Below are 24,234 nucleotides of genomic sequence, written 5' to 3' on the forward strand. Positions count from 1 at the left end.
TTCATGTGCCTTGTCTTTTGTCTTTTATGGGTAAAATTGGAAAATGCATTTCTATTTTTGGAAATGGACATTTAAATTGGGACAACCAAAAATGGAAATATGGACATTTAAAATGGGACGGAGGAAGTAAAATGTTGGTGCAGATTCCAACAATTTGATCCGACTAATTTATAGATATTTAAATTAACCATTTTAATGTATGAGTGATAAAATGTTAGTACAGATTCCAATAATTTGATTAGACTAATTTATAGTTATTTAAATTAACCATTTTGATGTATAAAAAATGTTGAAAATAAAATGAATTCTTGTATAGTTATTTAAATTAACCATTTTGATATTTAAGGAATATTGATAATAAAATGAAGTCTTGTAGTTAATCTGAAGATAATTTTATGAGAAGTTAACAGATTATTTTTATATATCTTTGAACATTTTATAGGAATAAAATAGTATATTATTAATTAATATCTATATGTAATGACTATCTATAATTAATTAAGTATGAGAGAAAGACAGGAAAACAATATATATATATATATATATATATATATATATATATATATATATATATAGCTCTAATGAATTGCGCTAAAATAAGAACCACCTCGAGTTGTAAGAACCGTGAGAACTTTTTGATCCGGGGCGAGGTGGACCAAATTTTTTTTTCATAAACTAGATGCGTGTATTATAAACACATTTGTAAAAAAAACTCAAAAAGAAAATGTCGAGTGTGTAGTTTTGAGCACCACAAGTTTGTGTTTACGGATACCGTACGGTGTAGTTCTCACGGTTCTTACAACTCGAGATGGTTCTCATTTTAGCGGTCCCCTAGCTCCAATAAATGATACGTATACCACATATGTTTTTTTATTATATAGTTTTTTTCTGTTCTTATCATTAATTAATCTACACTTATTAATATTAGTTATTATCATTATTATACTATATACCATTGGTTATTGGAGTATTTAGTAATTAAGTTAGTTAATAGGTGAGTTATAATATCAAACTACCCACCTGACAGTTTGGGTGCACCACCAATTTTGTGGATAATGATTCAATGGATCATAACTTCAGGATCGATCAAAATTGATCCTTTATAATTTGAATTAATTTAGATTAATTATTATTATTATTATTATTATTATTATTATTATTATTATTATTATTATTATTATTATTATTATTATTATTATTAGTAGTAGTAGTAGTAGTAGTAGTAGTATTAATAATTTTAATCAATTAAATGAGAGAATGACAAGTGTTCCAAAACAAGTTTCTTTTATTATATAGTATAGATTTTAATAGCAACCCGTGTAATCCATATATTATAAGGCTAACTTATTTTATATAAATATAGGTTTATTTACGGGCTGTTTGTTTACCTCTTAATGAGATTTTTAATAGTTCAGACCTTTTACTGGTTCAATACTTAATGGTTCAGACTGTTTGTTTCACGAGCAGATGTCTGAATGGTTCAGGCATTTGCCTCTGAATGGTTAATATTTATACAAAGTTTGAATGGCTAAGACCTCTAATCTAAATTGGTCAGACATTTGCCTCTGAACGGTTAAACATTATACATGCTTTTAATGGTTCAGACATCTTACTGGTTCAGCACTTAATGGTTCAGAACTCTTACTGGTTCAGCACTTGCCAAACAGCCCGTTAGACATTACTAGTTTTATAATAGATAAAAATTATTTAACTATTTCATTACGTGTATTATTAAAGATACAAATACTAAGAATAATATATGAAAGAAATATTTATAAAACAAATAATATGATGATCAAAGAAATTAGTTAAATGTAAACATAGAGTATGTTTGCGGTTTGCCTTTTTCTTCCTGGCCCATTAACACAGGGCCACTATGCGGTCTTCTTACTCTTATGGCCCAACAAGTAACCAACCCAACTACCCAAGGACTCAACTGCTGGTTTCTTATTCGCTTTAATAACTGTAGTAAGCCCAACTTTTGAAACTCAGGAAGACACTCCGTCTCCATTTGCCTGATTAGAGGAGTACTGTATCATACGATTGGAAATAGTTTTTCCGTAGGGAAAATCACCGAAGTAAACATTGACCGCGATTAATGTTTATTTTGACAAATGGGACTGGTCAATGTTTACTTTGTTGATTTTCCCTTTTCATATATGATTGCATCTATTCAGTGGCGAACCTTGAGATTTTCGACCGGGGTGCGGAAGTCACCGAACCTAAAAATTTCTATAAAACCGGGGGGTTAAAAACGTATATACTCAAAAATTTCTATACGAAAACTACGAACACTACTGAGCGAAATGTTCGGGGGGTCAGGCGCCCCCTCCCGCCCCTTAAAAGCTTCGCCCATGTATCTAATCGACTTTTAGGAGTTGCGTCTAATTGACTTTTAGGGCTAATAAATCGAAAATATGCGCATATCAATTTTTTTTACCAACGAGATATTCACACCTAAGTTATAAACTTTTTATTTATCATACTGAACTAGATTGCCGCGTGTTGCGGCGGCGATGTTTTAGTTGTTTATAGGGGGTGGCATGTTATGTGATGCGTTAACCATATGCACACGTGTGTTTCGATGTATTCGATCTAACTCAATATTGCCTCTATAAGTATCGCAGTTACAAAGAAATGGAATCGAACCCCTAATGGTTCGTTTAGTGAGGGTTCCACCTAACCGCTACACCACCCTTACGTTTGCATTAAAACTTAGCGGCGTCAAAACGTACAATAACTCGAATTTAGACCGTCGAATGAAAACATATTATATTTGACCTAACTCGTTTTTGAACACAGCTTACGTCAAAACATATACCAAGTTCTCCTTCTACACAAAATAAGCATGAAAACTTATTATATTTGACCATACTTGTTTCCGAAAAAACAATTATGTCGAAACGTGAATTTATATTGTTTTACGTCGAAACGCGAATTTATATCGATACGTACGTCAAAACATAGAACAACTGAAAACGTACATAAATAAGCATGTTAGATAATTAGAAAAAAAAACTACCTTGGCAATAAAAATAAAAATTCAAGTTATAATGACAAAATTCACCCCCCGGTTCCCGGTCTGACCGGCCGGCCGACCACACTAAAAAAGATTCTAAACCATATGAATCAGCTTGCCCAACCCCGGTTCCCGATCCGATTTTCAAAACACTACCAAGAACAACACAAATTTTACCACCAAATTGATTCCATTGAAGATGTGCGATTAATACACTCAAATATATGGATTTTGAAGATCATTGCGACAAAGAAGTTCTCTTTGAAAACTCTCACATTTCTTACTTTCCATATAAACCATAGTAACGTAAAAATAACTGAATGAAATAGTTTTTTACCCACTTTAGCCGATCCACCCCTACAAAAAACGAATAATTGAACACTATCAAAATTGTTATACACGTGATCTCCCCATTAATCACATACTCCTTTTTAATCAAATCTCACACTACAATAGCACCAAATTACACAACGAACCCATGGTCCGTTAACGTTATATAACTTCATTTAGGTAATTTGATCCACATTGGAAAGAATTACTTGTATGATTATCCGATTTAAGTTATGGGTGGAGTTGTGGATCGTTTTGGGTGATGGGCTGGAATCGTTGAACCTTAGATTGATGTTAACATAATTTAATACAATGTTGATGATTTTATAGTTTTGGTTTTTAAAATAAAGTGTTTACGACGTGTATTTAATGCTTTAATTTAAATTGTTAGAACTCACTCAGTGTAGCTGACTTTTGCATGTATGTTAGATTGTTCATAGGTATGTTGTTCGGGTCGATGTCACTCTTGGCTAACTAATGGAACTACTCGTAAGCTAGAAGGAAGGCATTCACATTTTCTTTAATTTATGGATAAATTTTTTATTTTAAAATAGTTAATACTATTTAAATTGAATTTCAGCTGCATGTTTTCAAGAGAACCATATTTTTTTTAGACAATACACTGTGATGTGATTCAACTGTAGGGTGTCCGATTTTGAGGCCTTACACAAGTTGACAAACCTCAGTCAATGTTCTCATTTTTAGTTGTTTTAGCCTTACAACTTCGAGCATCAATATCTCATTTATATTAGCTAATTTTTAGACATAGTTTGGTTCATTATGATCCTATCACATCGTAGAGCACAAATCCACAAACGAATATCTATACAACCCATACATAAATATATTTATCTATGTCCAAAATTAGTAAAAAAAAAAACAGTTTTACTGACATTTTTTCCAACAAATTATTCCAAGACGTGGGATTAAACACTCGAATATATGGATTTTTATGATCCTTGGCATAAAGAATTTCTTCTTCTTGAATACTCTCGCAATTCTTGTTTTCCATATAAACCATTGTAAGTTTTCACCCCTTTTACTTGATCTACCACCCACCATATCTTAGTCTTAAAAATCAAATAAAATAGCCAATGAAGTGGTGGTGAAATGTTAAGTGAGATACTTGGTATTGTAAGACACTCAGATTTGATTTCTGTCATTCCCATTATTTTCTGTGACACCTGGTGATGATAAGAGACTACACGAATACGTGGAGATCGCTAGTTCGATACTTACACTGAGCGAGTTTTATCTCACCGCACTGTCGTTCCTTTGGACGAGTGTTCACAGGCTTTGGCTCTAGGTGAGGGTTTTCTCCGTTTCAGAGGCGAGTATATCCCGATGTTATGAATTTCACAAGTAACCTATATGGAGGATTCATTGGCCGTTCAAAAAAATTAATAAAATAAACAATTGAATACTCATAAAACCGTTATATACGTGATCTCCCCATTACTCACATATTTATAATCCAATCCCGCACTGCAATAACACCAAATCACACAACAAACCCACGCTCCGTTAACTTTATCTAACTTCGTTACTCAACCGCCGCCCGATGCAGTCAACTCCCCAACTCAGATCTAAGGACAAAATCGTCATTTCCCCTCTTTAACCAATTTTCTCCAGATTCCATTTTCACAAAAACTAAAAACACGTAACAACTCATATACACGATCCAAACCGACTCCGACGGAATTACCACCGTAAACCACCACTAAACCACCGTATCGCCACCAGATCTGTTCATAAAAACCGGGGAGATGGCTTCTTCGGAAGCCGAATCCCGTCTACTCAACACTCTCATAGTCCCTGCGTTAGAAAAAATCATCAAAAACGGTTCGTGGCGGAAACACTCAAAGCTCGTGAATCAGTGTAAATCGGTAGTATCACGCCTCACCGCACCGGTAAACAACCTCTCTCCTAACTCTCCGTCGTCTCAATCTCCGGTTTCCGGCGTGTTATATGATTCCGGTACGAACGAGCTAACCCTAGCGGAATCGGAATTTGTGTTATCGCCGTTGATTAATGCGTGTGTTTCAGAAACTGTTAAAATTGCCGAACCTGCGTTAGATTGTATACAGAAATTGATAGCTCATGGATGCTTACGTGGCGAATCGGATCCGTCCGGTGGAGAGGATGAGAAACTGTTGGCTAAGTTGATTGATTCGGTGTGTAAGTGTCGAGAGCTGAGTGACGAGGGAGTGGAGTTGTTAGTTTTGAAGACGATATTATCGGCGGTGACGTCGATGTCGTTGAGGATAGTTGGTGATAGTTTGTTGCAGATTGTGAGGACTAGTTATGATATTTATTTAGATAGTCAGAATGTGGTGAATCAGACGACGGCTAAGGCGTCGTTGATTCAGATGCTTGTGATTGTGTTTAGGAGGATGGAGGCGGATTCGTCGACGGAGCGTGTGCAGCCGATTGTTGTGGCGGAGTTGATGGAGCCGGTGGAGAAAGGAGAGGATGGTGATGGGGCGATGGCTGCGTTTGTTCAAGGGTTTATTAGTAAGGTTATGCAGGGAGTGGATGGGGTTATGAATCCAGGGTCTCCGATTGGGTCTAGTGCGGGTGTTGGTGGAGTGCATGATGGGGCGTTTGAGACGAAAACATTGAATCCGGAGTCAACGAATCCTACTGATATGTTGGATTCGAATGATAAGGATATGTTGGACGCGAAGTATTGGGAGATTAGTATGTATAAGACGGCGTTGGAGGGGCGGAAAGGAGAGTTGGTAGATGGAGATGGAGAGAGAGATGATGATGAAGAGGTTCAGATCGGGAATAAACTGAGACGGGATGCTTTTTTAGTGTTTAGAGCTCTTTGTAAGCTGTCTATGAAGACCCCACCAAAAGAAGCATTGGTGGACCCGTTGTTAATGCGGGGGAAGCTTCTTGCCTTGGAGTTGCTCAAGATATTGTTGGAGAATGCAGGGCCTATTTTTCGAACCAGTGAAAGGTACCTCACCTATCATTAATTGTCATTTTAGATGTTAAAATTGGGATGGTATCAATTCTATGCAGTTAATATCGCGAAACATCGGTTATCGGTCCCTTGGTGAGATATCGGTCAGAATATCGGTACCGATAAATATCAGCGATATTGACCGATATTGGACTGATATGTCTCCGATTTTCTCAATATCAGTACCTTTTTTCTTAGTTCTAGCATTCATCTTTCTTCTAATTGCTGCAATTAGTGTTTAAAGTCTTAATTGTTAATTGTTAGTGTTTTAAGTCTAAATCAGTTCCTACTTGCTACAATGGTTAGTGTTTTGTAAGTTGTAAAAGGTTAATTTGTTAAAGGTAGGAGAGTATACTGAATTGTTAGTGTTAAATTGTTATATATATAAATTCAGCATGATATTAAAATTACCGATATCCCACCGCGATTACCGATATCTCAAATTTCGGGCCTTGACCGATATCTGATTTTTTACCGCATTAACTGCTTAGGGTATCATATGATTAAAAGTAGTTTTTTTGAAGTCCTACTAGTGCCTTCGATTATATGATGAAATGTTCTTAAGATTTAATGCACTGCTTAATGCTTAGGTCTGAGTATGTTAAGAGGCATGCTCATGATCAAACAATAAACCCTTATCACCGAAGTGCGTTTCTTCTTAAACGTGTTACTTTTCTTTTAGTTAAATGCAAGTTCATTTTGACTTGCCTGCAGATTGTAATTGTATGAATGCATGTATATAAATCTGAGGGATCGCTCTGTGTTCACTCTGCTCAGTGTTTTCGAAATTGTTAAGCAGAGCCTGATGGTTAAGTTACTTTCTAGCGCCTGATATATAAGTGGGATTAAGTAGACGCATAACTGTATAAGCGGTTCCTTAAGGATTGGTCTGTTGGATCATATTACTTTTATTTTCTTATTATTATTTTTTTGAACAGATTTTTGGGTGCCATTAGACAGTACTTATGCCTGTCTCTATTGAAGAACAGTGCATCAACCCTTATGATTATCTTTCAGCTCTCTTGCTCGATTTTCATTAGCCTTGTGTCAAGATTTAGAGCTGGATTAAAGGCAGAGATTGGAGTCTTTTTTCCCATGATTATTCTCAGAGTTTTAGAGAATGTTGCTCAACCTAATTTTCAGCAGAAAATGATCGTAATGCGGTTTCTTGCAAAGCTTTGTGTTGATTCACAGATCTTGGTAGATATATTCATCAACTATGATTGTGATGTTAATTCATCTAATATATTCGAGAGGTATATTCTTTCTAGTACTTTTTTAGCTAGCTTTGTGTAGGCCTGTGAATGAACCGAACGAACACGAACAAAGGCCTGTTCGTGTTTGTTCATTTAACTTTAATCGAACACTAACATATAATCGAACACATTTTTTTGTTCATGTTCGTTTGTTGAAAAAATGGTGATGTTAGTGTTCGTTATATTCGTTTGTTTAAAACCTAAACGAATAGTTCACAAACTTAAACAAACATAATCAAACAAACTTAAACGGACATTATTTAACAAACAATAAACAAAATAAATGAATATAATTGAACAAATATTAATGAACATAATTTACTAAGCATAAGCATAAAGTAATTTTTTATATAAATTAGTGATTAATTACGATAAACTCCATTGGAAACCCCATTTTTATTACTAGAAAGCCCAATTACCAATTAATTATATTTATATAAGTAGTAGAAAGTTCCTTTGATGTTTAATATTTATATAAATATAAATTCTTATGTATTATAAAACTGAAACGAACATAAACGAATGTAAATAAACGAACATAAACGGACGTTCATGAACATTAATAAACAAAAAAATGTGTTCATGTTCGTTCATTTAGTAAATAAACAAACATAAATGAACTTCCTGCCAAACAAGTTCACGAACAGTTCATGAACATTCGGTTCGTTTATAGGACTAGCTTTGTGCAATTACTTTTTTGGTGTCCTAATAATTTGTAAGTACAATATTTGCCTGTGCCGAAATTTATATGTTTTAAACTCTTGCACAGAATGGTAAATGGTCTTCTGAAAACCGCTCAAGGTGTGCCACCTGGCGTTGCGACAACACTCTTACCGCCTCAGGAAGCAACCATGAAGCTTGAAGCTATGAAATGCTTAGTGGCTATTTTAAAGTCAATGGGTGATTGGATGAACAAACAATTGCGTATTCCCGATCCTCATTCTGCAAAGGTTTCTGAAGTGGTTGAGTATAGTTCTGAAATTACAAATCCACCCTTGGAAAATGGGGTTGCAACTGAACAAGAACAACCTATTGATGGATCAGATTCTCATTCTGATGCTTCAACTGAAATTTCAGATGCCTTAACGATCGAGCAACGCCGTGCTTACAAACTTGAACTCCAGGTAAATAGAGGCAGCTATACAATTCATGTTTTTAATCAGTCACTATCGTGGGCACAGAAACCGGCAAAACGAAAAAAACCCGGACAGATTTGAAAAGAAAAAACAGTTTGTGCTTTCAACCCGATCCAAACCGGCGTTTTGTAGACCAGTTCCTATTCTCGATCTTCGAAACTGGTTTTAAAACCAGACCTCCTAAACCGGTTTTAAACCCGGTTCGAACCAGTTGTTATCGGTTTGGGGTTTGATCATTGGAAACCGTTTTAAAAACAAAAAACCGGTTCAGTTAAAAAACAAGTTCAGTTTAAAAAAAATACGGTTTGTACACCTCTAAGTCAATATGGATTGTGTTGCATCTCAAAAGGGTCGAATTGGTCATACAGGTGAAAGTTGCCAAAATTGTATTTTTTTATGCATATAACCTCCTAAATCTTTTCCTTTTAAAAGATTCAGATTGTTATCGTAATTTTTTTGTGATCCTCGTGAACTCATTAATTATTTTTGAAAGAGTAAAATGCCATTTTCGTCCCAGAGGTTTGGCCTTCGTCCAAAGGTTCGTTTTTCTGCATCTAGATCCAAAAGGTTTGAAATCTTGCCATTTTCATCCTGCTCGTTAGCTCCATCCATTTTTCTATGTTAAGTCAGGGGTATTTTTGTCTTTTTTGTTAACTTAAAGGGAAATTCGGTCTTTTGAACACTTGTACATTATGCTAAATGCTTGTACATAAAGTGAAAAAGACCGAATTCCCTAAGCTAACAAAAAAGACAAAAATACCCTTGACTTAACGGATCAAAATGGACGGAGTTAACAAACTAGACGAAAATGGCAAGATTTCAAACCTTTTGGATCCAGATGCGGAAGAACAAACCTTTGGACGAAAGTTGCAAAACTGGTCAAACCTCAGGGACGAAAATGGCATTTTACTCTTTTTGAAAAAAAAACACTAAAACAACCAACTTGACTCAGGCTAATTACAACCCCTACTAAAGAATGGCCAATTTTAACCCAAACCCGTTTTGACCCATTACCAATCTCGCCCATCTTGCCATCTTTAGGTAAATGTATTCTGCTGAGAGCCCTTAAGTGGTTTCATCTTTGAACTGTAGTGATCTAATGTAAACTTAATGGCAGGAAGGTATATCACTGTTTAACCGCAAACCTAAAAAGGGCATTGAATTCTTGATCAATGTGAAGAAAGTGGGAAGTTCACCAGAAGAGATAGCTGAGTTCTTAAAAAACGTTTCTGGTTTGAACAAAACTATGATTGGTGATTATCTGGGGGAACGTGAAGATTTATCACTTAAAGTAATGCACGCGTATGTGGATTCCTTTGACTTTCAAGATATGGAGTTTGATGAGGCAATCAGAACATTTCTAAGGGGCTTTAGGTTGCCTGGCGAGGCACAAAAGATTGATCGAATTATGGAAAAATTCGCTGAACGTTATTGCAAATGCAATCCAAAGGCGTTCATCAGTGCTGATACGGCTTATGTTCTTGCTTATTCTGTTATAATGTTAAATACGGATGCTCATAATCCCATGGTGAAGAATAAGGTAATATTAGTGCAAATTATATTCTTCTAACCAAAAATGTACCTAAAACTGTAGGGTTGTAAACGAACCGAACGTTCAGCAAACAGTTCGTGAACTGTTCGGTGGGAAGTTCGTTCGTTTAATAAATGAACAAACACGAATGAGAAATTCCGTTCGATAAGTTAAACCAAAAAACATGAACAAAGGCTGCGTTCGTTCGTTTCTGTTCGTGAACGTTCGGTAATGTGTTCATTTATGTTTGCTCGTTTAAATGTTTTTGTATGTTATATTTTTATTTTATTAGTTTTAGTTTTAAAAAAAATCGGAAACCATAGTTATACCATACGCCTCCGATAACATCCTTCAGTTGACCATTTCAATTTCAAATTGTGTTACAGTTTGACAAACTTCTTAATTTTTGTGGTAATTATGTTTATGATAATTATGTCAACTATGTTCGGATATTAATGTTAAATTAAATACTTATTTATTTTTGGTGGATTCTTCGTAATCTTACTGATGAAAAATGCAGAGTTTATTTTAAAATGAATATATAATGTGTGTGTTCATTTATGTTTGTGAACATTTGTTTGTGTTCGTTTGCATTTGTTTATGTTCGGTAAGTGTTCATGAACATGTTTCATTTCCTTTATGAACGAACACGAACAAGAAATCATGTGCTGTAAGCGTTCGTGAACCGTTCATGACTAACACGAACAAGGCCTTGGTCGTGTTCGTTCAGTTTGTTTACAGCCCTACCTAAAAGAATAGCTAATTCCCATTTCTTGTCATTTTTACAGATGTCAGCCGATGATTTTATAAGAAACAATCGTGGTATAGATGATGGAAAAGATTTACCAGAGGAGTATTTGAGATCATTGTTTGGACGGATATCAAAAAACGAGATTAAAATGAAAGAAGATGATTTGGCTGTTCAACAAAAGCAGTCAGTTAATAATTCAAACAAGATTTTGGGCCTGGATAGTATATTGAATATTGTGGTGCGCAAGAGAGATGAGGAAAATCATACGAGTGAAGATCTTATGCGGCATATGCAAGAACAATTTCAAGAGAAAGCACGGAAATCCGAGTAAGCCTAAGCACTTGGTTCACATTTACTTTTAGGGTAAATTGCATTTACGTCCTTTACGTTTGAGCAAAATTGCAAGCTCTGTCCTTTAACTAACGAAATTACACCGGATGTCCTTTATGTTACATTGTCTCATCATGCGGTGTTCTTTTGCCCTAACCCAGTTAATGTTAACTCTTAACATGTGCCACTCAATAACTAAATTACCCGTGAAACTTCAAGAGGAAGATATATTATTTAAGTGAAAATGATCATTATACCCTCATGTGAGTGGCACATGTTAGGAGTTAGCATAAAAAGTTAAAAAAGTTAACTGAGTTAGGGCAAAAGGACGACACGACATGATGAAAAACTGTAACATAAAGGACATCCAGTGTAATTTTGTTAGTTAAAGGACAAATCCTGCAATTTTACTCAAACTTAAAGGACATGAAATGCAATTTACCTTTAAACAAAAAAAAAAACCATGAAACTTCAAGAGGAAGATATATTTTAAGTGATAATGACCATTATACCCTCATTTGAGTGGCACAAGTTAAGAGTTAGCATAAAAAGTTAACCGAGTTAGGGCAAAAGGACACCACATGATGAAAAACTGTAACATAAAGGATATCTAGTGTATTTTTGTTAGTTAAAGACAAATCCTGCAATTTTACTCAAAGGACGTAAAATGCAATTTATCCTATACTATTGTTGACGTTTTATCTGGATAATGTGCTTGTTGCATGCTTATTTTGGGAAAGTGGTCATAGCTAAATACTTGAATGTTATTAACGCGTGGTTGACAATTTGTAGGTCGGTTTATTATCCTGCTACAGATGTGTTTATACTTAGATTTATGATAGAGGCATGCTGGGCTCCTATGCTTGCTGCCTTTAGTGTTCCTCTCGACCAAAGCGATGATGTCATCATTATTGCACAATGTTTGGAAGGCTTTCGTCATGCAATTCATGTTACATCAGCGATGTCCATGAAGACTCATCGGGATGCTTATGTCACTTCATTAGCAAAGTTTACTTCCCTTCATTCACCAGCCGATATAAAACAGAAAAACATTGATGCGATCAAGGTTCGTACAGCCCAAACTCACCATAGATAGTTGTCATCTGAGAAGTAGGATAAACGTTCTCACAAATTAGGAGATTTAGTGTATCTATTGAGTTTGTGAAGCAGTAGGGTTGACACTTAAAACCAAACGGAATTACATATTAGAGAATGAAGTAGGGGTGTGCAAATGTCCGTTCGGGTCGGTTTTTACATATAACTGAAACCGATAACCGAAGTGTGGTTTTAGGAAAAACCATATCCGAAATCGATCGGTTAAGTTGGTTCGGTTAATTCGGGTAATATGTCGGTTTGGTTTTGGTTACGCTCGGTTAATTACCAAAAATAAAACTTGTGCAAAATTATAAACTTAACATAGTCAGTCAAGTGTTTTGAACCTTTTCCAAGCATACAAATACATGTAAACACATGAAAAATACATGAAAATATGCTTCAAATACAGGGATATACATGAAATACATGAAAATATGTTTCAAATACATGGATATACTAGAAAAACACATGAAAAAGAAAAATACATAATTATATAACTATCGGTTTCGGTTATTTCAGTTATGGAAGAAGGGCAAACCATAACCGTAGCTGAATGATTCGGTTTTGGCCATATCATAACCGTAACCAATCAGTTAAGTCGGTTTCGGTTTTTTTTTTTCAGTTATCGGTTTCGTATGCCCACCCCTAGAATGAAGGGTGTAAATTGAATATCCCAATGTTAAGTTTGTGTCAAAATCCACATCATTTCTGATTACCTCATTTTATTTCGTAAGATGTATGGTAGCTATTTTTGTTAACTCGACACCCCCTCTTATTAATTACTCATTAACAAAGCAGAGTGTTATGTACTTTACTTACTATAAAACAAATTCAAAATCATATATATATAATGGTTTCTCCCCTTCGTCATTCTAAATAGTTACTCTTACCAATGCCGATTTTGTTTCACAGATGATAGTTACAATTGCAGATGAAGATGGTGATTACTTACAGGAGGCATGGGAGCATATCCTCACATGCGTTTCTAGGTTCGAGAATCTGCATCTATTAAGGGACGGAGCTCCACCAGATGCTACTTTCTTTGCCGTTAATCAGAACGAATCCGGAAAGTCAAAACAGTCTAAGTCAAACATACTTCCCGTTCTCAAGAAAAAAAGGGCTGGGAGAATTCAACAGGCAGCTGCAGCAATGCGAAGAGGTTCATATGATAGTCCTGACATTGGTGGCAATGCTTCTGCGGGTATCATTACGTCAGAACAGGCACACAATTTGGTCTCAAACTTAAATATGCTGGAGCAAGTTGGTGATATGAATCGTATATATGCAAAAAGTCAGAATCTTAACAGTGAGGCGATAGTTGACTTTGTGAAGGCGCTTTGTAAGGTTTCCATGGGGGAGTTACGATCTGCATCTGATCCACGTGTTTTCAGCCTAACGAAAATAGTCGAAATTGCGTATGATTCTGGCTTTTTGTTCTTGCTTCTTTAGTATATTGCAGTTACCGTTCAATAAAGTGTAGTGTTGCATGATGGGCGGGTTAGGTGAATTGGGTAACATATTAAAACACGTCATGTTTTCGTACCGACGGGAATAGGCCATGTCGGGTTAGGTTGTCTTATAAACTCTTTCCTCTTTGTTTTTTGACAAAAACAATTTATTACTACCCGTTTAGATATTTGATTATAAAAAAAATTATGAGGTTGTATGCATTAATAATAGACCATGGACTAGGGATGAGCTTTTTTTCCCAAATACCCATACCTGTACCCGTACTGATTTTAGGTATTCTGTACATGTACCGGTACCCGGTCCGGTTTTATTGATTTCGGTATTCTGTGCGCTTTCGGTATCGGTACAACTAAAAAGGGTACTGGTACCGAATTTTATCTAAAACTTTAAATTTGTTAGTTATACAATGTTTTATTTCCTATTATGGTACTTGTATTGATTTGACCTATTTGGTACCCATACCAATTTTATATGTTTGGACTTGTTTTGTATTGGTACTAGTGCCGATTTTACCTTTCTAGTACCTGTACGAGTGCTCATAAAATAAAAATAAAAACAAAGTGGCACCAAAGCGGGTACCGTACATAAATACCCGTACCGTACCAATATATTCGGTTCGGTATTTGGTACCCAGTTTTGTTCAAATTCGGTACTAGTACGGGCACGTGTACTATACTAATCCCATCCCTGCTTTGGACAACTTTCAACCTGTTTGACACGTTCCCCTGATATAAGTTTTTTTTTATTTGAACTGTTTTGAGATGAAAATACAACCCAAGTCTACCCATTAACAAGTAAATCTTTCAAAATTGTCACTTTAATAGGTGTCCTTTCTCGGAGGGTTTAAGTTTAATCGTAGTTTATCTCTTGTTTATTCCTTATTCAGGCATTATAACATGAACCGTATCCGGCTTGTTTGGACAAGTATCTGGAACGTACTCTCTGATTTTTTTGTGACCATAGGCTGTTCTGAAAACCTGTCAATTGCTATATTTGCAATGGATTCTTTACGCCAACTGTCTATGAAATTTTTGGAGAGGGAAGAGTTGGCTAATTATAACTTCCAGAACGAGTTTATGAAACCTTTTGTGATCGCCATGCGGAAAAGTAGCGCGGTGGAAATCAGAGAATTAATAATCAGATGTGTCTCTCAAATGGTTCTATCGCGTGTTAATAATGTCAAGTCGGGATGGAAAAGCATGTTTATGGTACTTCCAACATCTTTCTTTCTTCACATGTGTTATTTCCGATTATTTATATTTATGGTCATTATTTCTTAATTGAGACTATGCCTACGATTTGTTGTTGAGTTAATTACGTTTTTCGTCCCTGTGGTTTGTTGAAAATAACCATTACAGATTTACAGTCCATTAGTTTAAAAATTGCCAAAGCAACTTTCATTTTTGTAACAATTACAGTCCACCCTCGCTAACCCCATCTAGTTATTCTGTTAGTTTATTTGAAACGACCATAATGCCCCTATTATCAAAATTAAAATATATATAAATAAAGAGTTAATTACGTTTTTTCGTCTTGTGGTTTGTTGAAAATAACCATTACAATCCATTAGTTAAAAATTGCCAAAATAAATATGTATATCTGTTGGTAGTATTCTTTTGAGTAAAGTATACGGATGGTCCCTGTGGTTAACCAAATTTTGGATTTGCTCCCTAGCTTTTCAAACATACACGGATGGTCCCTGTGGTTTGCACTTTGTAACGCATTTAGTCCCCAACTAACAAATCTATAGGTTTCAGCAGGTCCAAGTTAGGGACTAAATGTGTTACTAAGTGCAAACCATAGGGACCATCCATGTACATTTGACAAGAGTTGGGAACTAAATGCGTTACAAAGTGCAAACCATAGGGGACCATCCTTGTACTTTCAAAAAGCTAGGGACCAAATCCAAAATTTTGGTCAACCACAGGGACCATCAGTGTACTTTACTCTTCTTTTGGAACCATTGTCTTTTCGTTGCAACCTGACCATTGTTCTTTCTTACATACACACAAACACCCTCATTTACACTTGGTAGCATCCAAGGATGTGTACAGCAAGAAGTACACATCATTTTTCTATTAATGAAAAAGGTTAAATAGTCGGGTGGGTTAAAAGAAACACATAACTTGCAAAGAATGAGAGATTTTGGACATTTTATCAAAGTGTAACTGAAAAACAAAACAGAGGTAACAAAAAGGTCTGATTGGGTGGGTTAAAATGTGTTGCATTTTATAATGGAAACTGGCTGGGTTGACCTTTATGTACTTAACACTTTTTTGCTATATATTCTATTTTTTAATAAGTTTTTAGTGTGTCAAATATGAATGCGAGAATATAATTTAGGAGGTTTTATGCATTAAAAATACATTTTGAGCGACTTTCAACCTACTTAATCCTTTTTACATGTTTCCTTTATGGCTACACACACATACATATATATACTTAGGATCAAATGAGAACCTAAGGGAGATTTGCGAACCGAGAGAACCATTATCAACTAAGTAATTTTTTTAGATATTTTTTTTTGTACTTTGATTCATTTGTTACTAATCTGTACATAAATAAAAGCAAATTTGAAAAAAAAATATGTAGATTGACAGGTTACATACACTACATCGTAAACTACATATATATCCACATATGTGTACATTTGCATGCTACATATATGTATATCACCAATCTACATAGATTGTTTTTTTACAATAATTTTAATAAAAAAATAGAAAAAAAATTAAAAAAATGTACTTGGTTGATAGTGGTTCTCTCAAGTTCTCAAATAACTTATGGTTCTCTCGGGATCCTTACCCTATATGTCGGTTAACGTACAGGACCACCTTATCGTGCGATGCGTATACGAGCATCTTAACCGCACATCTGATCTAATCTAGGCCTTCAATTGAACGCGGTGGCACAATAGTAATTAACTTTGCATAATTACGCATGTTATTGCATAATTACGCATGTTATTGCATAATTACACACGTTATAATACATAAGTACGCACGTTAATGCATATTTACGCATGGGTTGGGTTAAACCCCAATTACGCACGTTATTTGCATAATCACGCACGTTATATTGGTGGTAGCGTACCGTCGCACATTAAGAGCCATTTGTATTTAAACTTTTCACTATATATATACACACACACATATTTCCCATTTGAAACTTACGACTCTTGAAAACCTATGGTACTTGACACTTACTGTCCCTTTTTGCTCATTCTAGTGAAGTGTAGTGTTCTATTTGCATTTTCACAAGAAAAAAGTTGTTTCTTTGCCTCGAAAAAGCAAGTACTATGGTTCAAGTGGCCAAAAACTCGTCTTTTCGTCTATTTGCAGTTTAAATATCACCTCTAATCGTGTTAACATTCACCAGGTCTTTACAACAGCAGCTTACGATGACCACAAAAACATCGTACTCCTTGCTTTTGAAATAATCGAGAAGATTGTGCAAGATTATTTCCCGTATATTACCGAGACAGAGACCACAGCTTTTACAGATTGCGTAAACTGTCTGATCGCATTCACCAACAGTAGATTCAACCAAGATATTAGTCTCAGTGCTGTCGAATTCTTGCGTTTATGTGCTGAAAAACTAGCAGATGGAGGTATCGGCTTTTCAAAGAATAAAGAGAAAGAAGGTTCCGAGATAGTGAAATCCGCACATCAAGGAAACAACAAGAATTATGAGAATGGGGAGTTGGTAGATAAGGATGACCATCTATACTTCTGGTTTCCATTATTAGCTGGTATGGAAGTATATTTATACAGGGCTGTCAAATTGTGTAGGGTTCGGGTCGGTGGGTTTGGGTAGGCCTGTAAACGAACCGTATGTTCATGAACTGTTCATGAACTTGTTCGGCGGGAAGTTCGTTTATGTCCGTTTATTTAATAAACGAACAAACCTAAACACAATTTTTTTTTGTTCATTTAATTTCTATGCAGTTAATGCGGTTAAATAACGGATATCGGTAATTTTAATATCATGCAGAATTTATATACATCCATTTAACACAATTCAGTGATATTTTGGTCAAATATCGGTGATATGTCGGTCAACATTGGTCAATATTGCCGATAATATCGGTACCGATATTTAATGCCGATATTTTACATGGGGACCGATAACCGATATATCACCGATATTAACTGCATAGTTTAATTTAACGAACGAACATGAACACACGTTTTGTTTGTTCATTTATGTTCGTGAACGTCCATTTATGTTCGTTCATTTGTGTTCATTTATGTTCGTATATTTACACTTGTTTAAACACTTGTTTATGTTTGTTCATTTATGTTTATTTCAATTTAAATACACAAGTAGCTATATTTATATAAATATTAAACATAAAAGGAACTTTCTAACTACTTATATAAATATAACTAATTGATAATTGGGTTTTCTAGTAATAAAAATAAGGGTTCCAATGGAATTTATCGTAATTAATCACTAATTTATATTAAAAGTTACTTTATGTTTTGTAAATTATGTTCATTTATGTTTATTTGTGTTGTTTATTGTGTGTTAAATTACGTCCGTTTAAGTTTGTTTGTCTATGTTCGTGAACTTTTCGTTTAGGTTTTAAATGACCGAACATAAATGAACATGAACATGCCCATTTTCTTAATAAACAAACATAAACAAAAAAATGTGTTCGATTATATGTTCGTGTTAGTTCGTTTCATTTTCTTTATATGATATATTCTTATTCCTCAGGGCTGTCTGAACTTAGCTTTGACCCAAGGCCCGATATTAGGCAACGTGCTCTTCAAGTACTCTTCGATACATTACGAAACTACGGTCATCACTTCAATCTACCATTATGGGAACGCGTGTTCGAATCCGTCTTATTTCCAATCTTCGATTACGTTCGACATGCTATTGACCCTTCTGGTGATACTTCACCTTCCGAACACGGTCTTAACGGTGATGATGAACTCGATCAAGATTCTTGGCTCTATGAAACATGCACACTTTCACTCCAGTTGGTAGTGGATCTGTTCGTTAACTTTTACAGTACCGTTAATCCACTGTTAAAAAAGGTGATGGCTTTACTAGTGAGTTTTATTAAACGTCCTCATCAAAGCCTTGCGGGTATCGGTGTTGCTGCGTTTGTTCGTTTGATGAGTAATGCTGGAGAGTTGTTTTCCGATGATAAGTGGTTTGAAGTCGTTTCGTCTCTAAAGGAAGCAGCTAACGCAACATTGCCTGATTTCTCTTTTGTTTTTTATAATGATGGTATGTTTCCAAATCGTGATGATGAGTCGGCAGAAAGAGGTAATTCGGAATCTGCAGAGTCTAGTATGCAGGATGATGATTTGAGGAAAAGACGAAGGGCCCGTTTGTATACTGCCGTTTCTGATGTTAAATGTCGTGCTGCAGTTCAACTTTTATTGATACAGGTAAGTATGAGATCTAATTTACTTTTTTCGTGCTCCTATAGTCTTTGTGTTGTTCTGTTGAATAGAGCTGGCAATTTCATTCTGTTTACTTATAACTAGTGAGGTTACCCGCCCGCTGCTGCGGGAATTCGATAAATATTTGTTCAGTTCATTATGATAATGACACTCGCCATAGGAAGCGTAAGAAAAAAAACCCAAAATATAGTCTACTAAATTTATATGGAATCATTGCATTGATATGTTTGCGATTAAAAAAATGAGAAATAAAATAGAAAAGGAAATTAGAAAATCGAAAAAAGAACCATAGACTTACGATTTACGAATGCTTATGATAGAAAAAGACTAAAAATAAATAAAGCAAAAAATGTAAAAGAAAAAAGTCAAGAATTAAAAAAAAAAAACTGAAAAAAGTACGTTTTGATATCCTTTAACTATAATAATATATATAAAAGACTTTTAAAAGTATTATATAAACACTTAATAAACAAATAATTAACTTTGTTTCACACTTTATTCAATGATTATAGATAATATGCACTAGGGCCAGGATCATTTCAGAACCATAAGTATTTACAGAACTCGCAGAACTCCTAATAAACAATCTTTTTATTTATATATTTTTATGTTTAGGATAATTTTATCATTTATTATGTGTATTTTTACGATTACATACATGTTAAGAGTAATTTTATCATTTTTTATATGTAATTTTATAATTACACATGTATTAATTGTAATTTTTACGATTACATACATGTTAAGAGTAATTTTATCATTTATCATTTTTATATGAAAATTAGTGTGTCGAACATACTATTTCAATAGCAGTATAATTTATTGAGTAAAATGATTGATTGATTTAGGTGGTTTTATGCATTAATTGTATACTTCAGGCGAATTTCAATTCTTTTAACTCATTTGTTTTGTAGCTATTTTTACCAGTTTAGTGATTCTTTAGAAAATGAGTAAAATGCCATTTTGAGGTTTTGCCAGTTTTGCGACTGTCGTCCAAAGGTTTGTTTTTCCGCATCTGGATCCAAAAGGTTTGAAATCTTGCCATTTTCGTCCGGCTCCTTAACTCCATCCATTTTCTCCATTAAGTCCGGGGTATTTTCGTCTTTTTCGTTAACTTAAAGGGCAATTCAGTCTTTTTCAGGGGTGTTCGGTTTTCTTACATAAAGTGAAAAAGTTGAATTGCCTTTTAAGTTAACAAAAAGGACGGAAATACCCCTGACTTAACCGAAAAAAATGGATAGAGTTAACGACTTAACGAGCCGGATGAAAAATGGCAAGATTTCAAATCCTTTGGATCCAGGTGCGAAAAAACAAACCTTTGGACGAAAGTCGCAAAACTGGCCAAACCTCATGGACGAAAATGGCATTTTACTCTTAGAAAATAGAGATGAAACTTTACCCAAGTCAAGCCCGTTCATAAATGTACGGGTCGCAAGGGTTTTAGGACATGTCTGCAGACTGCAGCCCTTAATCCTGTTTTTATTATTATTATTAGAGTTAATTGCCCGGATGGTCCCCGTGGTTTCACGTTTTTTCACTTTTAGTCCCCATCTTTTGAAAATAGCATGTATGCTCCCTATGGTTTGTTATTTTGTTACTCGGATAGTCCCCTGAGTAGATGTCAGTTAGTTTGGCAATAACAGGTATGCTCCCTATGGTTTGCATTTTGTTACTCGGATAGTGCCCTGAGTAAATGTCAAGGAACTATCAAGTAACAAAATGACAAACCATAGGGAGCATACCTGCAATTTCTGAAATGTGGGGACTAAACATGAAAAAACGTGAAACCACAGGGATCATCCGGGCAATTAACTCTTATTATTATGATTTAAAGAGTATATACTTTGTATCATAATTGACTTTTTCTGTAAGTACTATATTCATTCTAATACTCTATTTCCTTGCTTCTGTTTTTTAATTATACCAGGCAGTTACAGAGATCCAGAACATGTATAAACCGCAACTATCAGTAAACAACACAATGATCCTTTTGGACGCAGTGCATGACATGGCAAACCACGCCCACAAAATAAACGCTGACATGTCACTACGCTCCAACCTACAAGATCTGGGGCCCATGACCCAAATGCAGGACCCACCATTATTACGCCTCGAAAACGAGTCATACCAAATGTGCTTCACACTGTTGCACAATCTCGAAACCGATAAACAAGTTGAAGCTTACCTCGTTGACCTTTGCCATGAAGTCTTGAAGTCATATGTTGAAATAGCACATGTGGTTCCGATGTCTTCTAACAACAACAACCAACCCCATTGGTTGATACCGTTAGGGTCCGGGAAAAAGAGAGAATTAGCTTCTCGTGGGCCCGTTGTTGTTGCGACTCTACAGGCTATACGTAGTTTGGGAGATTCTTCGTTTGAGAAGAATCTTGCTCGTTTTTTCCCTTTGTTTTCGAGCTTGATAAGATGTGAGCATGGGTCGTATGAGGTCCAGGTAGCACTTAGTGAAATGCTTAGCTCTTCAGTCGGTCCTATTCTGTTTCGATTATGTTGAAAACTGGTGTTTTTTTATTTCTATCGTTTTGCTTTTTTATTCTTTTAACCTTATTTTACTTCGATATTTGTTTAAGATATACTCATAGCGTATGTAGTTATATTCTTGGGCACAAATACATTTAGAATCAATAGTTTTCGTTGATTGATTTTGTTGTATCATAGTTGATTCTTCTACATATAATCTTGATATATGATTTATGTAGCAGAATCTGCATTCTTATCATGTGAGATAGAAATGTAAACTATCTTTAAGATATGGTTATGTTAACCTTTTTTTTTTTTTTTTAATTTATAGATTATAGATAGTTTCTTTCTTCGTTGTTTAAACACCTATGATTGTCGGAAAAATGTAATAATCTAGTTTTGTTGAATGGAACAAATTAGAAGGTTATATATAAAACTTTGTTATTTTGTGGCTACTTTTAACACATTCAGAAGTCAGAAATTGTCGAAAAAAATGTAATAATCTAGTTTTGTTGAATGGAACAAATTAGAAGGTTATATATAAAACTTTGTTATTTTGTGGCTACTTTTAACACACTCAGAAGTCAGAATGTCACTTGTTTCCAGTTCCCAAATTGTGATTTTTAGTGCTAGACGTCTAGACTTAAATTGACATTTATATGGTAGAAAGGCTCAAAATTTTGTATACATGGTTTAAAGTTAGCTATGTCCGCGTAACTTACCAAAATGATCAAAACTCATATAGATTAGGAAATAGGGCCATCTCCGAAAAAAAAAAAAAATTGGCCCTGTGCGAGATAAAAATTTGGGCCCTATTCGCAAAACCCTTGATTCGATGTTCCAAAAAATTGCTGCACCGATGATGATGATGATATCCTGGTCCTCAATTTCGCCCTTAAACAAAACCGTTTACGTCGATGATTATGATCGCCTGGTCTGGTCACATAGCGTCACAGCGAACACAGCGTCTGATGTTCTTCTTTTCCCGCACAGTCGCACAATGCCCAGCGCCCTCTAATGGGTTTGATTTGAAATATGTTTGTTTATTAACCTGGGCCTATTAAACTGTTATACTAAGGCAGACCATTTAAACTTAATAAACAGGCCCTGCAACACTTAAACACAGGCCTAATAGTTTTGGGGTTCTTGCACTGGAAATCGTTTCAGGAAAGAGTAATATGAAATATCAGCCAACTGAAGAATCTCTTTGTTTTGTTGATTGGGTAAAAGCGCTTTGACTGAAACTACAGTTTTATATTATCCTACCCACAAATCTCAGTTAACTCACAATCTTATTATCATTATATTTCTTCCATTCTTAAGGATGTTTCTCTAAAACAAAAAGGGGAGTTTGATGGACTTGGTGGATCCAAGACTGGATTCTTATTTCAAGAAAAGGAGAGTTTGATGGACTTGGTGGATCCAAGACTAGTTCATTAACACAGACCCATTTAAACTTGATAAACATGCCTTGTAACATTTAAACACAGGCCTAATAATTTTTTTTATAAAAACATACAGAATATATATATATATATATATATATATATATATAGAGAGAGAGAGAGAGAGAGAGAAAGTATAATGTACTTCAAGGCTTAACCTACATTAACATACATGACAAAAAATATAACGTGCGTTATTATCATAGAACGTGCGTGATTATAGTCCCATGCGTGATTATGTGGTCCCATGCGTGATTATACCCCTGATCCAACGGTTATCATTGTCTCCTACGTGATGTATGATAAGGCTTTTTGTATATTAACCTTACTCTATATATATAAAGAAATTTTTGGGCCCTGTGCACAAGCCCATTCTGCACTTGGCCATAGACGGCCCTATTAGGAAAGTTGGTGTGATTTCGTTTTAAGATGTTTGGGGTGTTTGATTGTACAGTGTTGGTGAATGTAACCTTTACTCCTATTTAACATGTTAACCAGGTTGCAGGGCCAGTCCAACGTTTTTGGAGACCCTAAGCGAATTATAATTGTGAGACTTGAACCTAAAAAAATATCAATTGGCAATAGCAAGTCGTAAAATTGCGAGTATCAAATCGCAAAATTGTTTCTTTATAGTTACTCAATCGCAAATCGCACCATCGGTGGCAATCGATTACCCCGAATTTTCCCCCTAATGGCCATTAACGCCAATTGCAGTTAGTTAGTGAGGTCCAGACATTTTACTTGTTTGGGTCATTATGTCTTTACATATGTGTTTGTTCATTCAGGCCAAATACACATGTAATATATGGAAAAAAATTGTAGGCCCCTATTTTTGGGGGCCCTAGGCCTTTGCCTAGAATGTCAAGCTTATCGGTTCGGCCCTGCCAGGTTGTTATAAATAAAATTCGTTGGCATTTAGAAAAAAGTAGGGTTTTGATATGAATCATGTTTAAGAACGTAAATCATGTTTAAGAATGCTAACGATGATTATAAAAA

General features: G+C 35.1%; 1 protein-coding gene across 1 annotated transcript; it reads left to right on the plus strand.

Annotated features, from left to right (window-relative positions):
• Nucleotides 1-4,891: 4,891 nt before the first annotated feature.
• LOC110900272 (brefeldin A-inhibited guanine nucleotide-exchange protein 2) lies at nt 4,892-22,003 on the plus strand. Its single transcript, XM_022147175.2, has 11 exons — nt 4,892-6,314; nt 7,259-7,576; nt 8,346-8,700; nt 9,830-10,252; nt 11,032-11,321; nt 12,117-12,390; nt 13,332-13,834; nt 14,776-15,097; nt 17,268-17,640; nt 18,612-19,297; nt 21,240-22,003. Exons 1-11 carry the CDS (start codon nt 5,116-5,118, stop codon nt 21,825-21,827), a joined length of 5,331 nt encoding a protein of 1,776 aa, XP_022002867.1. The 5' UTR covers nt 4,892-5,115; the 3' UTR covers nt 21,828-22,003.
• Nucleotides 22,004-24,234: the final 2,231 nt, after the last annotated feature.

This window comes from Helianthus annuus, chromosome 13 (assembly GCF_002127325.2).
Source record: "Helianthus annuus cultivar XRQ/B chromosome 13, HanXRQr2.0-SUNRISE, whole genome shotgun sequence".
Lineage (NCBI taxonomy): Eukaryota > Viridiplantae > Streptophyta > Magnoliopsida > Asterales > Asteraceae > Helianthus > Helianthus annuus.

Excerpts from the sequence above, each read along its gene's own strand:
- LOC110900272 (XM_022147175.2), top strand. The coding sequence starts at position 5,116 with ATGGCTTCTTCGGAAGCCGAATCCCGTCTACTCAACACTCTCATAGTC. Across the intron at positions 11,322-12,116 it reads GAGAAAGCACGGAAATCCGA|GTCGGTTTATTATCCTGCTA; the intron begins GTAAGCCTAAGC and ends GACAATTTGTAG. Across the intron at positions 19,298-21,239 it reads TTCAACTTTTATTGATACAG|GCAGTTACAGAGATCCAGAA; the intron begins GTAAGTATGAGA and ends TAATTATACCAG.